The sequence below is a fragment of the Thunnus thynnus genome, chromosome 2, assembly GCF_963924715.1.
Source record: "Thunnus thynnus chromosome 2, fThuThy2.1, whole genome shotgun sequence".
NCBI lineage: Eukaryota > Metazoa > Chordata > Actinopteri > Scombriformes > Scombridae > Thunnus > Thunnus thynnus.
In genome coordinates, this window is record NC_089518.1 from 14593879 (window position 1) to 14614881 (window position 21003).

General features: G+C 40.0%; 2 protein-coding genes across 3 annotated transcripts in view; both read right to left on the minus strand.

Moving 5' to 3' along the window:
* Nucleotides 1-1020, minus strand: part of lmx1bb (LIM homeobox transcription factor 1, beta b) — a 46263-nt gene extending 45243 nt beyond the window's left edge. The window contains exon 1 of the mRNA XM_067604846.1: nucleotides 269-1020. The gene's annotated coding sequence lies outside the window, so the exon portion shown is untranslated. The remainder of the gene's footprint in view (nucleotides 1-268) is intronic.
* Nucleotides 1021-11353: 10333 nt separating this feature from the next.
* Nucleotides 11354-21003, minus strand: part of mvb12bb (multivesicular body subunit 12Bb) — a 36881-nt gene continuing 27231 nt past the window's right edge. For both annotated transcript variants that reach the window (XM_067604858.1, XM_067604868.1), the window contains exons 8-13: nucleotides 19405-19460; nucleotides 18853-18912; nucleotides 14547-15153; nucleotides 13738-13873; nucleotides 12060-12219; nucleotides 11354-11935 (exon numbers count right to left, since the gene is read on the minus strand). In XM_067604858.1, coding sequence (XP_067460959.1) covers nucleotides 15112-15153; nucleotides 18853-18912; nucleotides 19405-19460 — 158 coding nt within the window. In that variant the 3' untranslated portion in view covers nucleotides 11354-11935; nucleotides 12060-12219; nucleotides 13738-13873; nucleotides 14547-15111. The remainder of the gene's footprint in view (nucleotides 11936-12059; nucleotides 12220-13737; nucleotides 13874-14546; nucleotides 15154-18852; nucleotides 18913-19404; nucleotides 19461-21003) is intronic.

Below are 21003 nucleotides of genomic sequence, written 5' to 3' on the forward strand. Positions count from 1 at the left end.
AAAAAAAAAAGCTGTCTGGAGGAAGAGCCGCAGACGAGAAACCTGCTGAAACCGTTTTGAGTTCCGTGTGACACAGCCTGCAGCTTGGAGGAGGAAAAAAAAAAAGAAAATGAACTTAACAGAAGTACAAAAGACTCGCCTCTGATGCTCACAATAGTAAGGAGGTATAAGCAGTCTAAGGCGGCTACTCAAATCCCTGATGTGTCAAGAGAAGCGAAGAAGAGACAGAAAGCAAACAACAGACGTGGAAAACTCTCTGAACAGTCACCTGTTATTATCACGACTGAGGAAGCTTGATCTTCTCGTCCTCAAGCCGACGGGAAGAAAGAAGCCGGGAAAAAAAAATTTCTTCAAGGCGAGAAATAACTGCTTTTGTCACTGATGAAGGGGGGAAAAAATGAGGAAGAAAAAAGCTTGACAACAAATCCAAAGATAAGGTAGAGCGTAGATGTCCCGGCAGTAACTCTTGGAAGTACAGAGACGGTTGCTTGGTTGTGCCCCTGTCGCTGCAAAAGTCTGAGATCGAGATTGAAGCGAGTGGATCCTCCCACTCCTGCATGCATGGCTGCACTTTTTTTTTCATTCCTCATTCACTGCCATTGGGATGCTATTGGAGCAGAGTACAGTGCGCTCCACACAGTCCAATAACAACACACACGCAGAGGCAAAGAAGACTGCAGAAAAAATGATATTTTACACAGTTTGACACCGAGGCGATGCAAAACAATAGGGCGATATAATAAAAACCACAACAATAATAATAATAATTTTGTAATTACCTCATAATTGAATTATTACCAGGGTCTACAAAACATGCGCCCTCTGAGAAAATGATACATTTATTTTCTTTATTTAGCAGAAATTCACCTAAAAAATATGGAAGCGAGAAAAAAAACCTTCTACATTTATCAGGAATTGTTATATTTCTCTGCATAATGAAAAACACAGATAGGCTCTGTGTGTGTCTTGGAGCATCACATGTTTCTTTGCTCTTTTGTGCATTGTTTCCAGTGGAAGTAGCTGATGCACCTGGCGATCAGCGGTGATAACAGCGGCCTGTCCGGCTCTGAGGCGGCCACTGCGAGCCATGGCTGTCCATCTTTCGGTCAGGGGGAGAAAAAAAAACAAAAAAAAACACCAATAATAATAAGACTGATAAGTATTTCTTTAGGTATCTATTCTATTCAACAACTGATTACATTTGAGAAAATGAGCTCCCGTGTGGAGTGAAACCAACCTACACTTTATATACAATACTTTAAAAAAAATCATAGCATCTAAATAAGCATCATTCTGGGCGTTGAGAGTTCTGTAAGCTAATAATATTCAGGAAGGATCAGTATAATGTTTTGTCTTTTCATCAACGTGTGTGTCAAAGTGGAGACATTTGCATGCAGGTGTTGAGGAATATTTCACTGAGGCCTGTCTGAAATTACAGGGTTGCTAATGAGATTGCGCGCTGCTTCCCATGTCACGCTGCATGAGAGGCTGATTGTTATCAACTTCTTAAAAAAAAAGAAGAAGAAGAAGAAGAAGGAGAAGAAGCTACAGGCCCAGGCAAGGAAAAAAAAAAGAAGAGTGGATACATATAACAGATAAGATGTGGTTTAAGGAAAACAGTGTTGCTGTATGTTCAGATCTGTTATGTGCTTTATTTTAAATGTAAAAAAACAAACAAAAAAACAACAACTACATGCTGCTCAAAAGAGATGATGAACCTGTAACATCGAAACCAACGCTGGTCCTCAATAATAACAATAATAATAATATAATAATGATAATAATAATAATAATGTTTCTGGAAATTATAATGAAAAAAACCTTTATTTCACACAATTTATTACAAAATAACTTTATGAAAATGACGGAACAAGCGATTCAAATGTCAAAATGTTTCTCTACAATTATGTGCAATCAGTGTTCGCAGTGTTTACCTTCAGTCCAGAGGCCTGGCTGCGTGTTGTTTTTGATGTCCTTTGTGAAGCATCAAGGCGATGACCTGTAGCCCAGTTTGGGGAAACAGAGAGCAGATTGTTGGCGTTGCCCTCTGCCGTTCACTGCGAGAATAGCTGAGCTTATCTGAGAGATGCAGGAGAGTCAGATATAGAAGGGGGGATGATAGTATTTTCACCTATTTTTAGAAGTGTATAACAATCACAGAAATGTTTACGGAAATATAATATAAATATTGGAGTCTTTATATGTTTCAGTGAATGACACAGAGCTACACTGGCTCTGTTCAAGTGAGTCCATGCCAGTCATGAAGTCATCCACCCCCGGCTTAGCTTTCCCCCCTTTATTTCCATCACTTCTATCAGCATGGGGTCAATTACCTCTGCTTCGCACTATATTGGATTATCTTACCACTGAGCGGCATTATGAGCTGAGAATCAATACAATATAATCAATACGTTTGAAAAAAAAAAACACAAACAAACATATAAAGCAAGTAGAAGCCTACCCCGTCCTCCTCCACGACCCCCCCCCCCCCCCCCCCCCCCCCCCTCCCCACCTCCATCCATCCATCCATTCTCCGGTTATCGGCCATGCAGGTCACTTGTGCGAATGAGGACATCAAACATTCATTCAATAAATCAATCCGCCAACTTTAGCCTGCGGTGCTTTAATGAGCCTCTACTTGACAAGCCCTCCCTCACTTTCTGTTAAGAAAAAAAAAAACAAAAAAAAAAAAAACAAACGTTGCAGCAGGTGTTCTGTACAGAAAGCTCTGGTCCCTAAAGTTAAGCAATTTACTTTAAAGCGACCAGAACTGTTGCATCCAACGGAAAGGTAAGAGACCATTATAATGCACCTTTACTGAGCAGCAGCGCACATTAATGCAGGCTGCATGTCTGATGTGCTTTCTATTAGAGGTTTGACCAGAAGTGTAACCACTCTGGATATCAAGGGAAAAAAATAAATAAAATAAATAATGATGTGGACTTTGAATGCAGAAGAAGAATAAATTATTTTGTAAAAAGCGAAATTATTATTCTTAAAGTTACATATTTGTAAAAAATTAAAAAAAAAAACATGTTTTAAATTCAAAACCGGCAGATTTGAAGTTTGGAGGAAAGTGCATAAAAAACAAAGAGGCCTACTATCGAAACTTATAATTTAACTTATAATAATAATGTAATAATTTTATGTAATGAATAATAATTAATTAATCTACATTAATGCGTCACTACGCATTAACATTAATGCGTCATTACGCATTAATGCGGACAGATTCCCGAAGAGATTGAAAAGTGACAAAGAATAGAACAAAACTGATCATAAATAAATAAACGCAATAAATAAATTACATTATTTAAACATTTCGGTACATTTTAAAAGTCAACGAAACAAATGCCTCAAATCAAACTAAAATACAGATAGAAACATAATTATTCTAATTTTAATTACATTTCCATCAAGCCGTTTAGAAGCCACGCAGGATGCATTCATTTTCCAGCCGAGACAATAACTCACAGCTCCAGCTGAGTGTCAGGCCTGCTCTGCATGTGCAGACCCGGAGGCTGATGACTGCAACGCCTGAGAAAAAAAAGAAACTATCTGCAACCTAAAACAATAACATATTTAATTGATAATGTGTACTCTAATAAGCGCCATTATTATTAAGCTATTATTATTGTTATTATTGCAGGATACCACCACAGCTTTGCATCAGCTGGACACTGAACAATTTCAATCATGCACAAAACAAAAGCGCGTCGATAATCATTTTCAAAACAAACTTCCTCAGTGAAAAAAGGGGAAAAACTTCACATCCTCAAAGGAGAAACTCGGCAAAGCGAGAGCATAATGGCTCTCTAAAATGCTAGGGCTAGAGGACTTTGATAATGAACTCACTTTGATCTTTTAATGAGTGTTTCTAAGCTCTCCATGATGCTTTAAAAAAAAAAAAAAAAGCTAGAATGAAAGAAAGAAAAAAAAAACATACAGGCACTCTTAATTTGTGTTGCACTTGAGCATCTTAAAAACAGACACTCTGTGCAGCACACGATTTCTGATCTTGAACACAGACAAGGAATTGGGTGGGATTTTTTAAAAAATATTTTTATACCCCTGAAACCCGCACACCATCCCTTCATATGGACGCTTTGTCTAAAAAAAAAAAAATCCTGACTCTGGCTGCAAGAAAGCGTTTTCAGGGACTGAGTCAACGGAACCGCTTTGCCGCTCGTGGATCAACAGTGAAGCTTATTGAAGGTTTGCACGTCGGCAGATTGCGACGAATCAACTTTGAATGTGTCCTTTGCTGAGTCTTTATGTTTTTCTGCAATTTTTTTTTTTTTTGGTAGCTGCTTACAAAGCTTAAACGATGCATATTGTAATAGTGTGATTGCACAGAGAGCAAGCAGAGAAGCAGTACAGTGTTGTAATAACAAACAGCCGATGAGATTTAGGGCCCCGCAGGCCTATGAGGGCTCCTGAATACTAAATTCAACAACTCGTTTTGATTTTTTTTTTTTTTTTTTTTTTTTTTTAAACTACGCAAATCACAAATCCGGCTTCATGTGACACTTTAAAATTTGTATATTTTTAAAGGTGTTATTTTACATACTAATATTTCATTTTTATCTCCCTAAACAAGAGAAACAGTTAAGTTATTTATGTCTCATCCCACTTCATCTCATCCACTCACATATTTCTGCTTTTATCCTGCCTGAACCACATGGCCCTTTTTATCTTACTGAGACAGCCAAAAGAATGATACTGCAGGATAATCCCAACTCCCGGAGGATTAAGCCAAAGTATAATGCAGCACTGTCAACTCATGGCTAGATTTGTTTATGTTATGATTTATTGGATTCAGCTTTTTCTTCCACTGACAAATTTATTGAGTTCCTGACAGATGGCCTGACAGGCTCCTGTGTGACAGCGAGCTGACAGACAAATTTGAAATGTACTAGGAGTCTGAAAAATAACTGTTTACCTGTTTTGTGTTGTTTGTTAACATGGAGCAAAACTGTACTGTAATTAAATTAATATGATAATAAAGCCTGGTCCCCAACCACTGACAGGCTATAAAGCAACACTAACAATAATATTATGCTCATTTTCATACTACTACTACTAATAGAAACATCACTACTAATACAAATAAATCCATACACCTAAACTAGGATTTTAAATTGAAGATCATAACACATTTGATTGTTTTAACTTGTTAAAATAAAAGTAAAAGCAAGTTCCTGTAAGAGACAGATGGATAGATTGATGTAAAACATGAGAAATACTGTCATCTACAGTTTTTAATTAATTTCACAGTAATGTTTAGTTGTTGTATGACTGAAAAAAATGACATAATGCAGGACTTTTATCAATAATAATAAGATCAAATGAAAAAAGAAATATTTCATCAAAATCTTGTGAAATATAAATGATGGCAATAACACATTCTGTTAAATCTATTCACTTCAGTAGAAAACCACCACGTATGATCATTCTAAGCTACAAGGCTTCATTTCTTCAGAAACGGTGAAGGAGCGGCTCATCTGATGACACTGATCCAGGATGCAGTCAGATTTATGCACCTGGTCCCCCTGGCTCAGTCTAAACACATATTACTTCACAATTGTATGTTGATGTTATCCGAGACCCCCCCCCCCCCCTCCAACACACTTATCTGAATTACAACATCATCACCTGCTGGACGAAAGCAGGCAGTACAAGTTATTCTGCGTCTCATCGATATGGTCTTATAAACGCCACGACTGAAGAATGCTCCAGTAAAACACAGTCACTCCTGTACTCCTGGTGCTGGAGTAGCTGCTCAGTGCTGTAAATATATTTATTAAATGTAATAAACATCAAACTATCCTGTCGAGTCACATTAACACTACGCATTGTTATTTATAAAACTTTCAGTGAGGTACATGCTGGATTTGTTCAGTATTTGAGTTAATAAAGGTCTGTTTAAATCCATATCTTGAAATTAATTATGTATTTATATATAAGAGGACAAATATACTACGTTAGATGACTATTTTGTAAAACATTTGCAATAATTTAATAGTTTAATTTTCCTGTTTAGTTATTCTGTTACTCTCTTTTTTGATATGAATAATAAAAGGAAAAAAATGCAGAAACACTGTCTGGTATATTTATATTATATTATCATCTTATATGTTTTGTTCATTTAAACAATATTAACCATGTAAGTTATCATACACATATATATGTAGTTGTGTAGAAGTTGTGATACATAATATTGGTGCAGCTGAAAAATCCAAAACAATTTCATTTAAATGCTAAATCAGCAGGATGACAACCACTTTCAGAGAATCCTGAATTTACGGTAATAATAAAAACATTTTTTTTGGATAAACAGGCATAAACAATATGTTTTTCATTCATGTCAGACTTTCCCTAAATACACTGCATTAATTCTATGCTTTTAACATTTTGTTATTATTATCATATTATTGCCATGACTCTGATAGCTAATACATTTGGTGTTTTTAAATACTTTCATCCCAAAAAAGACAAAACAATACAATAACATATTTTTCCTCTTACCATAATTGATTTCCTGTGATTTTGGAGTGTTTTCTATTCAAGTTGGAGTTCTTCTTTCAATACAATTTGTTTTTGTAGTAAGTGAAGTAATAACATCTAAAATATAAATCAAATTAGGTCTGTTCTGAATCGTGTCATACAATAACAATATAAAGAAATGAGTTTTGAAAGTCCAATGAATATTTTTCTCTTTTTTTTTCCAAAGGATTATCTCCAAAACATTTTTTAAAAAGTTGCTCAAAGTTGGACCGCAGATGGCAACAGATGAAGCATTATGAAACCCAGCAATAACAAAATCTTTTTATTCTGTGATGTGGGGATCTCTCCTTCCCTTCTGTTTTACTTCACGCACAGGCGATGGCCAAACAAGTCTGCATGTGAGCCAAAGCTGTTCAGACACATGAGGAACAACTTACTGCAGGGTAATTTCAAGCAAAATTAAAACCTGGGCTCCAAATGTCTCCATGAGACACACACACACACACACACCCGCGTGCATTTGTGACTTTCTCTAACTGTTGATGAGCGCCTTAAGAATCTTAAATCTTTCTCCAAAACGGAACATCCAATAACCGACCCGGAGGTGCTGAGTGGAGGAGCCGCACAGAAACAAAACAATGGTTTGCCCTTTGAGAAACTTGAAAAACTTTGGCCCGTGTGCATGTAAGCAATTGATATTGGATGTCGCCGTCACAGCGGGAAACCTGACGTTTGTTGTTACATGCGTGACTGTTTTCATCATTAGCAAAAGTGTCTCAGCTCGGGCCAAGATTTGCAGCTCCTTTCATCAGATGATCATGTTATTCAGTGGATTTGTCTCCGCAAAAATAATGTTTCCTCTGACAAAAAAAAAAAAAAAAAAAAAAAAAGAAAAAGAAAAAAGTGGAGGCTACAGGAGGCCAGGAGCATGATTTTAGGATGTGTGCCATTAACAACAAGCGAAGGCCTTCGCTACCCGCTCCTCATGTGGAATGCATAAATTCTGTGTCTGCTGAATAAATTGCATGTGCTCGCAGACTTTGTGGCTGAAGTATTGAAAGATATTCTAAATACATCTACATATATATACTGGCTGTGATACTGAGCTGGAGTTAAATGGGTCTGTTTTCATTGCAAGAGGCATGACATGGGATGACATACCTGTAGAATCGGTCAGTAGCTGTAACCGGCATTAATCCAGACGTTACATGCGTTGTCTGATAGAAACTAAAAATGATAAATAAGATGCGAATCATTTCAAAGGAAACACGCAGAAAATGCGGCTACACGGGCCAGCGGCAATAAAACATCATTATAATCAGACATTTCTTATTTTGGCTTGACCATAAGGAAACGCTGCACAAGTGTTATTCTTTTTCTCTGTTTCAATCAAACACGCTGGATGTGTTTTGTGTGTGTGTGTGTGTGTGTGTGTGTGTGTGCGCATGTATGATTGTGAGTGTGTCATTAATAGGCTGCACTTCAGAGAAAAGGTAGAAATCCACCAGATGTTTTGCAGCTGGGTGGATCTGGTAGTGAAGATCTAGACAGCATCTGTCACAGGCGAACATTTCTAATCTGTCCTGAACATTAGGCAGAGAGCACTAAAAACCCATCACCGGCTGCACGTGCTGCTCAGTTCAAAATGTGCTCGCCACAGGCTCTGCAGTTTGGCCCCGAGAAAAGTTTAAAATTAAAGGAGAACAAAAAAAAAAAAAAAGTAATATTTATCAAGCTGAGCGGTATAGATGCAATTTTAACTCCACTGTTCCTCAATGATTTCTTCTCAACTCTTCTCCTTTAAGCAGAATGCGGGTGATAACTCTTAGAAAACAAAACAAGGGCTAACAGGCTAACTGGAGTTATTAGGGCAGAGAGCCTGAGGCTAGAGACCGGGGCTTTGAACTAGAGGTCCACCAGAACTTAGTGAGGTCAAGATCTGTCAAACTCCGGGCAGAACTAACATGATGATGATCTGGACGGCGGCGACGTTCAGATTCCCAAACCCTTTCATGAGAGTTCAGTTGTGCTTTGGATGGAAAGAAACAAATACGCATTTAATTGTACAGCCCTCACTGCTATTAACATTTGAAGTCCCCCCCCTAAACTCAAAAATGTGTTTCGATTATTGTTCCCTCACTTGGACGTTTGAGCTTCACTGTGCAGAGTTTGACACTAGAAGGCTGTTTTTATATTCATCTGACTGGAAGTGGAAAGTTTCTCTGAGTTAAAGACGTGTATCTATGATCATGATTTGTGAATTCACAACCGGTTTGGAGCCGATCCTGGTTCAGCATGAAATGTACACGTGTGATGTGGAAACATGAAGTCTCTGGTGCACGTAAACTGAGAACGAACTTTTCAGTGAAGTAGGAGACATCTTGTGTCTGTAGTTACACTTTTGAAATGAACAATATTTGTATATTCAAAGATTCGGGATTTTTCAATGAAGGAGAAGGAGGAGATGTAATAAAAAAAAAATTGATGAGGTAAACTTGTTGTGGAAAAACACATAAGCTGCATATTAATATTCTAAGCAAAGTATTTTTTATATGTCTTGAAACATGTCTGGAGGGTGTCTTTAAGTTTCATAGAATCAATCATTCTGAAAGAGCAATGATTCTGGTTCAGATGTCTTAATGAGAACAAACCTCCTCACAGATGGATGCAACCCTTATATTGTTATTGCTGATATCTCCACAAGATATTTCCTGGGAATTTTGACGATTCAATTTTTACAGTGGCTCCACAATTGTATTTCGAAGCTAACTAGGTTGTGTTTATCTAACGCGCTCAGTTTGGGAACTGTGGGAATCGCTTCGAGCTGACCTTGATGGTCTCTAGATATTTCCCTTCCTGGGTTCATGCGCCTAGTTACCAGTTGGTCAACCCCACGGCCCCGTGAACTGACCCTGTCCTCCCTCCGAGGTTTGAAAGGAAAAGAAACCCAATCCTCGGGGGAGCGCTCCGACTAACAAGAAAACTGCTGGCCTGAATCTCTCAGAAGTGCTGTGTTTTCCCACTGGACCACTTTCAGCTTAATAAACATCTTAACTAGCCAGAGGTCCCACGGGAGCTGCTGGGAAATCCTCTGGGCAGCCAGAGCTCAGGAGCTGGCCCTTTATTGCATCCAGGTGGCTGTTAAAAAATGCTGGCCGGCCATTAATGTCAAATAAAATGCAAGTGGCACCTTCAGGGGTGGACAGGGTCAGTGCACCTGTCTGTGGACGAAAGCTCCACTCGCCCCCCGTGTCCCATCAGTTTGATGTCACACTTCTATGTTGTGCCACCACGGTGCCAGTCACATGGCAGCTTGTGGTGCAAACATCCTCTAGACACATGCAGAAGTCTACGTACATTTTGCTTTTACCATGAAGTCCTCTGCAGAGGAGGTAAAACCTACTATCCTGTTGTATGAACGCACAACTAACCGGTACATCGGGGTGATGCTAGTTGTAATGTTACTCAATCACTTCCTGTTTGTTTATGACTACTTCACACGTATGTGAACAGTGGCAACAGCCTCCCTTCATCTGTCCAGCCTGGTCGCTGTCCAAAGGGAGAGTTAATTGTCCCACAGGTTGTGGAAAGACCTGGACGGCGATTTGGGCCTTTGATCTGACTTGAAAGGAGTTAATTGATTTCTGTGTTACAGGCAGTGTTAGGGGGAAGAAAAAAAAAGATGCTTGCTGGTCATTTCACAACATGTGCAGAAATATCTCAGAGAGAGAAGGAGGGAGGGGATGAAGAGAGAGATCACCTCACACCCGACTACATCCCTGCTCAATTACAATAATTTGACTCACATGGGCTGGCCGCCGTGGCAGAGAGAGATGGGAGGGGAGTCGCTGTGTGGGGGAGGAGAGGGGGATCCCTGCTCTGGGAGATCACTCATCATACCTCTAGCTGAGGTAAGGAAAGACAGATTTGATGTGCAGCTCCCCTCGGAGTGCAGCCCGGGGGCTTGTTAAGGTGGCGGTACAGAGAAGACCACACGTCTAACCTCCTGCTTTATGTCTCAGTGGGACACTCCAACACGTGATGACGTCAGCATGCAACAAAGAGACAAGAGACTGCTGGAGTTAACCTGTAAGCGGTACAGTAATTGTTTCACTGCATTCAATCTGTGTGGCTGTGTCTCTTGTGAACATTAGGACTTGTTTCGGGCTAGTCATGGGAAGCTGAGCCTGTCACAGCATGCACTGGGTGGAAGGCATCTCATTAGGAAGCACAATATCAGGTGAAGTCAGGTAATTTGGGACATCAGGTAAAATGGGACAAATAAGGTTTTGCATCTTGGGCTCTTTGAATATTAGCAGCCAATCACCAAATCTCTTCCTGTCATGTTATTACATTGTTGCTACAAATGTCCTTTACATGAAACCATAATTTTGATTGGTCTGAGATAAATAGGATGGGCGGAGCAAAGATTGAAAAAAATCACTGGTCCCAGAACTTAAAAGTTAGGCCATGTGGCGTGTTGATTTTCTCTTTTTGGTAATACGGGTACTGCAGCTAAAACAATAAGAGTATAACACCAAAATGGTTTTAGGATGATGCGTTTTATTAACTGTTCACTTACTTATAATCAAAATATTATCACAATACACTTCACTTTTTATGGGAAAGGGTTTTGAGTGACTGTCCCATTTTACCTCAATGCATTAGGTAAACTGGGACCAAAAAATTAAGCCGAAATGGGACTGAAGTGAAACCAGCATGTTTCTAGGCTACCAGGTGCCATAAATTACTATGAGTTAGAGTTAGAGTTACTATGCTATTGTGTGCCACCTTGTCATATTACAGGTTTTGGAACAATTGTATTTCATATTTGTTTTTTAAATGGTTAAATCTATTAATCAGTTCAGTCATCAATTCATCAAATCACTAATGTAACCTAACTATTCATTAAAAAAGATTGCAAATTGTAGGATAATTAGGACTGTAAGGAATTTACAGGCCTAATTAGCCTACAATTTTCAGTCGGCCAGTTTTGTGACTTGTTACTTGAACATGTCATTGGAGTGAGGTCAGGGTTCTTGATGTGTTTGAAGGTTCAAAGTTTCTAGAGTATTTTACTTAGCAACATATTTTCTTTATAGAAACATATCAGAGATCCATAACAAGTTCTAATAGTAACACTTCAGAATTTTAGATGGTTTTCTTGGTAATCTACCAAAAGCGTCCCAAATTACCTGACTTCACCCTATATTTCGTACTCTTGTTAACAAAACCGCACTCGAGTGAATATTATGTGGCTTTATATCTTCTAGAATAGCTGTTGTGTCCATGTGATTTGTTGTATCACCTGCTTGTGAGGCTGTGCACTGTGGGTCCAGGTCTGGTCTGGACCTGCTTTGACAGGCCTCCTGCCTTCACTCCTTCACCTCTCTCTGTCTCTGGTCACCCCAGCTCAGGGGAAACAGGGCTGTCAGAGGGAGAGTGGCAGTTTAAGCCCGTCTTAACACAGCACCTCAAACCACCTCATAAATATAGGCTTCCTTTTCCAATTTCCAAGCAGCCCATCCACCTCTGTCTACATGCTTACACACCGCTCCATGTCATGCGCCGGGGTGTGAGTTTAAAAATGACCACGGGACATCTGGCAGACTCACAGAGGGTGGGGCTTTGATGTGCTGCTCTGCAGTTCAGCTCAACTTCAGCGAGCCAAATCCTCAGAGCAACGCAGCAGCGGAGGAGCCTGAAGTGAGCCTGGTAGGTTAGAGATAGCAAAAGAGTTTAAAAGATGCCTTGAAACAGATCTGCCAGATGTGAAATGCTCATAGACACACAACAGCCTCAAATTACTTCTTTAGCCTTTAAATTGCTCCACGGCTAACATCCCCCCCCTCCAAAAAAGAATTTTAATTTTGAAATGTGGTCTCTGAAAATCATCATTATTTTCCATATCATAAAGTGGAGTAAATGGAAAAGTGAAACCATGTGAGGCAGCTTTTTTATGGGCGATGCTGGGCAGGGTTCAAGAGGGACTTGTGGTTCTGAGAGCGACATTGCTCTGTGCCCATCTGGAGAGTTTGGCTACACTTCTTTACCCCACCATCGACACAAAACTCCAACTCGTGATCAGCTTCACTTTAACCACTATGCATCTCAACTGCAGAGCTAACATCAGACTCTTCCTGGTGTCCATGTCCGAAAACAGCAAAACCTTGAATGTTGCTCATATATAGTACCCCATGTTTGTTCTAGGTTTCGAAGAAAAGGGGCCACATTAAAAATGTTTAAAAGATATTCTGTATCTTTATAATTGTCAACACTTCTCATGAAAAGACCAAAACCAACAATGTGCTAGTATACCTGTGAACACTTTCAAATCTCTCTAGCTTGTCTGTGGCACTCAGCCCCGAGTCTATTTGTTCGTACTGACAACGTAAATCTTTTAAAACGAGAATACACACTTACATTTTTAAAAAAGGCTAAATAATTTCCTGAAACAGCTGGGCAATGGCCTTTTCTAGCAAACGTTACACAAATAGGAGGAAATGCTGCATTTGCTGGGGACTAATTTCGGCCATGCCTTTGGTGTGGTAGTGAGCATTTAACGCTGCAAGACAGTGTATATGGGTTTGACTCAAAATAAACCACAGTACCCGTGTTAATCAGAATGCAGAATGAAGGAACATGTCAGCCACTGCAATGATGTGGCTCATCAATGTGGTTTTTGACAACAATGAAGCTCTACGGTACAGATGAATAAGCTATATCAGGCTTTGGCTAAACATACAATACTATGGATGTTAGTCATTGTTGGTTTTGGTCTTTTCATGGGATTTGTTAATATATACATATAATATATACATACAAAATATAGAATATCATCTGACTTTTCCTTTAGGACGCGGTTGTGCACTCACTCTAAATATTGTTTAATCTTACACATCACCAGAAAGGACATCATACAGTATCTGCTATGAATTACATCCAGTCTAAACACCGGGAGAAGTGAAAACATAACCTAAAAAACTTCAGTGTATTAAGTAATCACTACAGTTATATTATGAGTAATTGCAGAGTTCTTCTCACACACATTAGTAAGAAGAGTGAGACTGTAATGGTTGAGAATGGAGAGTTAACACTCCTTTTGCCTCTACACTGTGCATATGAATATTGATACATATGGCATACAGTATATGCACTTTATGCACAGCGGGGAGGAGTGCTGTCAGAGCCTGTCACTGTGCTCTAGGGCATCACTGACATGAGTGTCACCTTCATGAAGGAGCGTGAAAGCTGTTCCCTCTGCAGAGAATTCCTCAGACCGTCGCTCTGATTCCAGCAGCAGAACAGAGGAGTTAACATGAACGCTCGTAGAGGGCTGTCATCTGTTGTATGCTTCATTTAACACCTGTGAATACCAAAAGTCATTAGGAATTTTGGTTAGGGGGGAAAAAAAAGATACCTGCACTGTTAGCAGAATCGATAAGTTCACAAACTTAGCAGGAGGAGAGTGTAATTAACAGCGGGGACATTAATCCATTAATGAGTTTCTAAATACTAATTACACCTGCAAAAATGTGCAAATGGATTCTGACAATTTAATTAGACACATGTGAGCAGGGGTGAGGAGAAAGTGATGTTTTGCTATCCGAGTGTAAATTCTGCTTCTGAATGAGTCTAGCGGCAAATTGGCAGCACGATGTTGTTTAGTTTGTTAAAGAGAAAAAAAAAAACTTTAATAAACAAAGATTTTCTTGTGTTTTGGAAATTCAGAATTATGATTGGTGAATATAAAAAAATACCCCAAATCCAGAGAGCTACAAATCCAACCTATGACGCAACAGCAACTTCTAACTGGAAACCAATTAAGCGACTGACTCTAAAGGCTCATACAGTTTGTAATAACTTTTACATTACACTGAATTTCATATTATAGAAGCAATTTCCCAGTGAGTTCTGCTCCATAAACTGTACACCCCTCCCCAGAAAAATCAACCAAAATCACTTTGCACAGGGCTGTGAGAAAAGTAACATATTTCAAAGCTGAAACTTAATTCTAGTTAGATTCTGTTCTTTGAAACCTGACTACGTAGAGGAGTCACTGCTGATGTGGGTGGGCGTCTGGGGTAAAGGCTCCCATGTCTCAAAGCTCTGCTCGTTCTTGCTGTACGCTGCTCATGAAGAACTTTGTGATGGAAAGATGCTTCTGCTGGAAAATGCACGTCACAGGCCTGTTTGTGTGCGATGAGGCTGCTCCCATGTTCCCTGTTGTCCCCCTGACTGCTACTCACAGATGAGTCACTGCTAACATAACTCATAATGTTTTAGGATATTAATTAGATTTATTTTGAGCTCTGCGGTACTTTGAACACCTCTTGTGAGACTAGTAAGATAAGAGCGAACACAAATCTTAAAAATTCACTTCCAAGATAAATTAGTCAGAACATTTTCTGTGCAAACAAAAAGTACTGAATCATGAACAGAGAATTTACATGTAAAAACATTTCTTCTGTCTTAAATTAATACAGTTGCTGTGTATCCCAAACTTTCTGTTTGTTCTCATTAGTCCGTTCTTAGATCCCTTCTGTCCATCAGCAGTGTTTCTTTCCTTTCGGGTGCGTCGACTCGTGGGAGCTGAGAAGGAAGTTACACGGCGATGCTTCGCTCTGCGCTGAAGTTGTAGTAAAACTGCATGAGAAGAAGAAAAAGAAGGAGACAGAAGAGGAAGTGAGCATTGATGAATAAAAGCACATTTTCACAAAAACATCACAAACCTGTATTAGCTTAATAATTGATGCAAAGCAACCAAAATTGTCCATTTATAACAAATACTACAATGAAATGCAGACTCATTTACACAGATTACTGAATGTATATTAACAAAACCATAGATTAAAAACTTATTAATATAATGTTGACCTCCCTCTTCGAAACTTCAGGTATTCAATTACCCTACAGCAGAGACATCATGGTGATGTGGAGTGAGGAGGATGACAGAATATAAACACACACCGCCCCCTTCTGGCATGGCATGGACATGACTCTTTATAGAGCAGGAAGGCTCCAAACATTCTTGGCTTATGTGGCATTAAAATGCAGGAAAGCGTGTAATTTCTGTTCAGTATCACTTATTCAAAATCATTATCTTAACTCCCCTCTACTTTAAGTACGCTGCTTAGTACACGTATCGAATTTTGGTGCTTGACCCCGAGCCAAATATATGACACAGAAGTAACAAGGCTTCTGTGAGGGTCCCAGCGGTGTTCAGATGGGACATAAACGTAACTAAATCCATTTTCTCCACATTATATTTAATAGATCCAAATGATTAAGAACAGATTGAAAGAGAGACAAAAAAAAACTTCAAGAATCTCTCAATACTGCTGCTGAGTAATAACAAAACTGATACTATAACAAACACTATCATTTTTCAAGTTCAGGTTGAAATTTTTTTAAAAGATATTCTTATTTTTGTTGTGAAGTAGCTGAAAGAACAGAAAAGTCAAATGTTATGGCACAAAACACAGCTCACTTCACCCTGTTAGACACTTGTATTACTGCCACAGAGCACTAGGTGATGCTGTATGATCACTGAAATAAGTTTCCAAATCTCCAACAGAAGTCGCTGTACCACAACGGCTGAAACCGGGTTCCCTCGATCAAAATACCACCTACCCTGATTTTCATTTACTTGACGGAAGCTGCAAGTTACCCAAAACCTGTCACATATCACAAGCCTGTTAGTTGTGAAGAAAAGAAATTCAGCCCCGCTATCACAAAAAAAAAATTCAGTCTCAACATCTGGCACAGTAAATAAATAATCCTGTGTACCAGTACATGTATGTGTGTGTATGTGTGTGTGTGTGTGTGTGTGCGTGTGTGTGTGGATGATGGATGGGGGAATGGGGTGTTATCAGGGAGAGCATGTATCAATGTCTGCCAGTTTTACACACAGGCTGACAGGACAGTGACACACTAGAACATGGGCGGCAGTCACCCCGACGAGCCGAGCTTCATTTCCTGTCCCTGCTCCACTGCCAAAAATATGTGACATGTTGTCTTCATTAATTCCACCTCTATTTGGAGCTCTCCCTCTCACACCTTTCACATACCCCTGTAGACTACTGTCCCTCCATACATTCACATGGAAACACACACACACACACACACACACACCTCAGCACAAGTATACGCAAGCACACAAAGACACACACACACACACACACACACACGAATAACTCCCTACAAATACTGAAAACCCATCATACATAGGTGCTAATGAAAATCTTGTCATGTGTGCACACACACTTCTTTCCACTCTAGCATACTCCCTCTGAAAATCATTAGCCAGCCGCCAACAACATTTTTCAGCAGAGCAAACTACATAAAGATGTCACTTTAAATCGCTTACTAATTAACACTTAAAAAGACACAAATTAGATATGCGTGGCTAAAAGCAATTATAATATCCGCAAGTTTTGCGAGTCATTTGGGAAATGAAAAGAATGCCTAATTGCTGGAACCAACATCATCTGAGACATGGCTTAAGTGATGCCTGTTAGGAAATGGTCTTATCTACAACTGTGGCTGTGATTACAACAGTTTTCCTCAATTACATGTGCATACTGTATGTATAATTCTAGAAAGTACATCTCTTTCATGAATCTATATTTTTTAATGGGTTTAGAAACGAGGCAATTAGAGTCTGTGTTAAAAGCGCCTCTAGTTTCTGAAGAGGGAAGGGGGGGGGAAAAAAAAAGCCCCTCTGCATTTTTAAGCACAGACAGTGACCTCTTCTGGACAAGAGAAGGAGAAGATGCTCGACAACATAAAAAAAAAAATTAAAAGAAAGGTGGTCAAGGGTCAAAACTGGGTGTAGTTTCATATTACGAACTGTTTTTTCTAAACCTCAATCCTTTTTTTTATTTTATATATATCACACCCAGAATGAGGCGCCACTTTTACAGAAACTCTGAAGAGATTCAATGTATAGCATAATATTGATTGAGAAAAACAACCAAAACTAGACAAAGAAAAGAGCCCAATACTACAGACATGCATCATTTTCTGTAAAAAAGCACTCCTTGTACGGCATGTTTGTGAGAATAACACTGACTACATTTCCCCCTTGTTCTGCAGATATCATCGTGAGATAATAATAAGAGGAGAGAAGTAAAAATAACACAATGGTGAGGGATGTTTCCACTTGGAAACTAATTATCAAGCTAAGCTGTGACTTCATCCTCATCAGCCTGGCCCCACCATTAATCTTGTGCTGTCGTCCACTTCACTAAATCCTGTGTGTTACACTATCTCACATTTACTTCATCAGCTCCAGCGCGGCTGTAATTAATGATTTCTCATGCCCTTCCCTTCCCTTCCCCAGCTCAGCTCACCATGTGTCCTCCTGCTAATCACACTCTCTGAGAAGAAAGGAAGGAGGAGAGGAGAGGAAGAAGAAGGAAAAAAAAAAAAAAAAAGAAAAACACAAGAGCATATAGGATGAGCAGCCAGGCTGTCTCCACCCTGGACACACACACACACACATACACATACACACACACATACACGCCATTAATACCTGCGCTGACAATGAGCTTCATTCAGATGACCATATGACAAGATGGCGACTCTGTGTGATTTGGATAGTATGTGACAGAAGACAGAGGCAGAGTGCAGAACAGACACCCAGTTTGATGAGGGAGTGTTTGCTCTGTAACACATCTCAAACCCAACAGCACCTGTTCTTTTACAGTGGTCTGTCACTTCCTGGCAGTTCTGATACCAAGATACCGTGCTAATGAGAGAGAAGGGGGGTTGTCACTCTCTTTAAAGCGCACACACACAAATACAGCACACACACACACACACACACACACATACACACTCCTTTCTATTGCTCTCACAAACACATGGGCTCTTAAGAAGGAGCTGCACACACATGATTTTCTTCCTGTGAATGCCTGCAGGCTACAGTGTTTCATCAGAAATGGGGAGGAATTTGTAGCGCTTTGACTTGCTCTGCGCGATCTCTTTAACTTTTTTCACTGAAGACCAAGCTGATTAGGAATTTAAAAAGTTAAACCTGCAGAATCTGGTCATAATTTTTGAGCAGAAAGGCTCCAGAATCTACAGCACTCTGAGGGATGCTAGATTGAGCTGTTTGAGAGAAGAATCGGGGAATAAAAGTCAAGTGTTTTGGAACAGGAGACGAAGCTTTTAAGGGAGAATGGCTGCCTAGCCTGGCCATGCTTTTATTCAATTGGGGCTTAGTGGAGCCAACAGGGCCTCGCTGTCTCAGACACTTAATTACAACCCCAACACCGTTTGCTTTGCATTCTGGCCCAGCGGCGTCAGCGGCAGCCGAGCGTTGCAGCCTCTACTCACTTCCTCCTCGATCTCTGCCAGGGATTTGATCGTAATGCCCATTAAATTGACTTGCTGCATCTGAAATCAAAAGCAGGGAGAGGAGGGAGAAGAGAAGAAGAAAAAAAAAAAAAAACACACAAGAAACATGGTGGTTAGGCTCATGGCTAAGTAAGCATGCTTAAAATCTTTAATCCTCTCCCTCTCTGTGTCAATACAAACGGGGCTATAGTGACAACCGCCGCCAGCCAGCCAAATGGACTGCATTGAGCCAGCTCTGCCTGACTGCACGCATTCATCACTCAGTCTGGAGGAGAGGAGAAGAGAGGAGAGAGGAGAGGAGGAAGGGAAGGGAAGGGAAAGGAAGGAAAGGGAAGGGAAGGAAAGGAAAGGAAAGGAAAGGAAAGGAAAGGAGGTGCAGTGAAGAGAGGGACTATAGGCTGCATGCTGTGAGAAAGGACCAAATATCATGATTGTAATGTGGCTTATACTAATATAATTGTTGAATTGTTTCATTGACCAATTTTGCATGCAAATATTGCAATAATTCTGCATTATATCAACATATTTTACCTCTTTGGGGTTTTCAAGGAACTGCTCAGAGATCATAAAGGGCACATCATCCAGGGCTGCAAAAAAGTAAGCAAAAACAATGTTGAAGTTTGACTTTTATGCAAAAAAAAAAAAATATATATATATATATATTACTCCCCTTTCTTCATCCTGCGTTTTTCAACAAGACTAAATGTGGGATTATAAAACAGCAAAGCTATCAACATCCCCAGCCACCCCGGCGCCTCCCCTCCTTCCGTCTATGGAGAGAAGATGAAAGGATTTTTTTTTTTTTTTTTTTTTTAATTCTCCGCTGTATTTGAGCACCTCCACTCTCTCCTCCAACCCAGCCCTTCCCAACCCTCTTCCAGTTTAATTACTCTTGATTATTCCCGATTCCGTCTTGTCTGAGAGATGTTCACCTCCGAAACAAAGACACGCTCACACTAGGCACAGAAAAGCAGAAAGAAGAGAGACAAAACATTCACCAGATATCAAATTTGCATGAAAATAAGCCGCACTGTTCAGCCGGCAAAAAGTGGATTGAAATGAGGACTTGCCAAGAGCATGGTGGTATAATTAGCATTTGACCAAACAAACGAGCTTCAACAGAGCTATAATTAAGCAGGCCTGTAATTAAGTGTATGCCCTTTATCATAATGATCGTGGTTAAAATGGTGTGATGGCTGCCAGTTGATTATTAATGGTGTAACCCCATACTGCATGCATCCTGCACTGGAATCAAGGTGTCACGACTGTCAGGCTAGAGAGCAGCCCTTTGTTTATAAAATACATTAGGGCCCAAATTAACACAGGGTGACAAGGGACACAAAGCCTCTCGTTTCCAGACTGAAGGGAAAACTGCAGCTGCTCGGCTTCATTATAAAACTCCAAAATCTGGAGGCGCAAAACTTGCAGCCGTTGGCTCCAGCAGGAGCCCCAAATATCAAGAGGCCAAGCTTCCAACTGGTGTTCTTTTACCCACAGTCCATCAGGCCGCTGGCACAGGAACAGGAACTCATAAATGTAAGCCGAAGCTGTTCATGAGTCACCGTTTTGAAGCTGACACTCCTTTTGGTTTTTTCCTGTTCGCAGCAATATTTAAAAGTATGAAATTCTAAAATATCCCTCGCTTTGACACTTAAGTGACTTGCTTTCCTTTCTCGGTTATTACGCAGAGCTATGGTTTGGCACTTACCACGCAAAGTGTAGTACAATGTGATCTTTGTAATCACAGCATGACCCTCACCCTCATGACCACAGGAAAGCTTATTTAGTTTCCTGACTTCTCATCATCTCCTACAGTAAAAATGTAGTAGTAAAAAAAAAAAAAAAAAAAAAAAAAAAAGTGCAAGGAGTGAAACGGTTTAGCCCTTACTCCCCACTTTTCCACTCACCCAAAGGTTGCCGGTTGCCCCGGCTTTGACAACCTCCTCGCTGTGGCAGCTTCGGATGTGTGGCTATCTGGAGCAGCAAACCGAGGCGACTGGGTGGGCATGATGGCTTGTTTAAGCTCATAAAATCAAGTGAATACACACACACGCCGCCGTGTCGCTGGGAGCGCCAACAACCAGGCATAAGTAGGCAGGGAGAATACATTTGAATCAATAGTCGGCAATG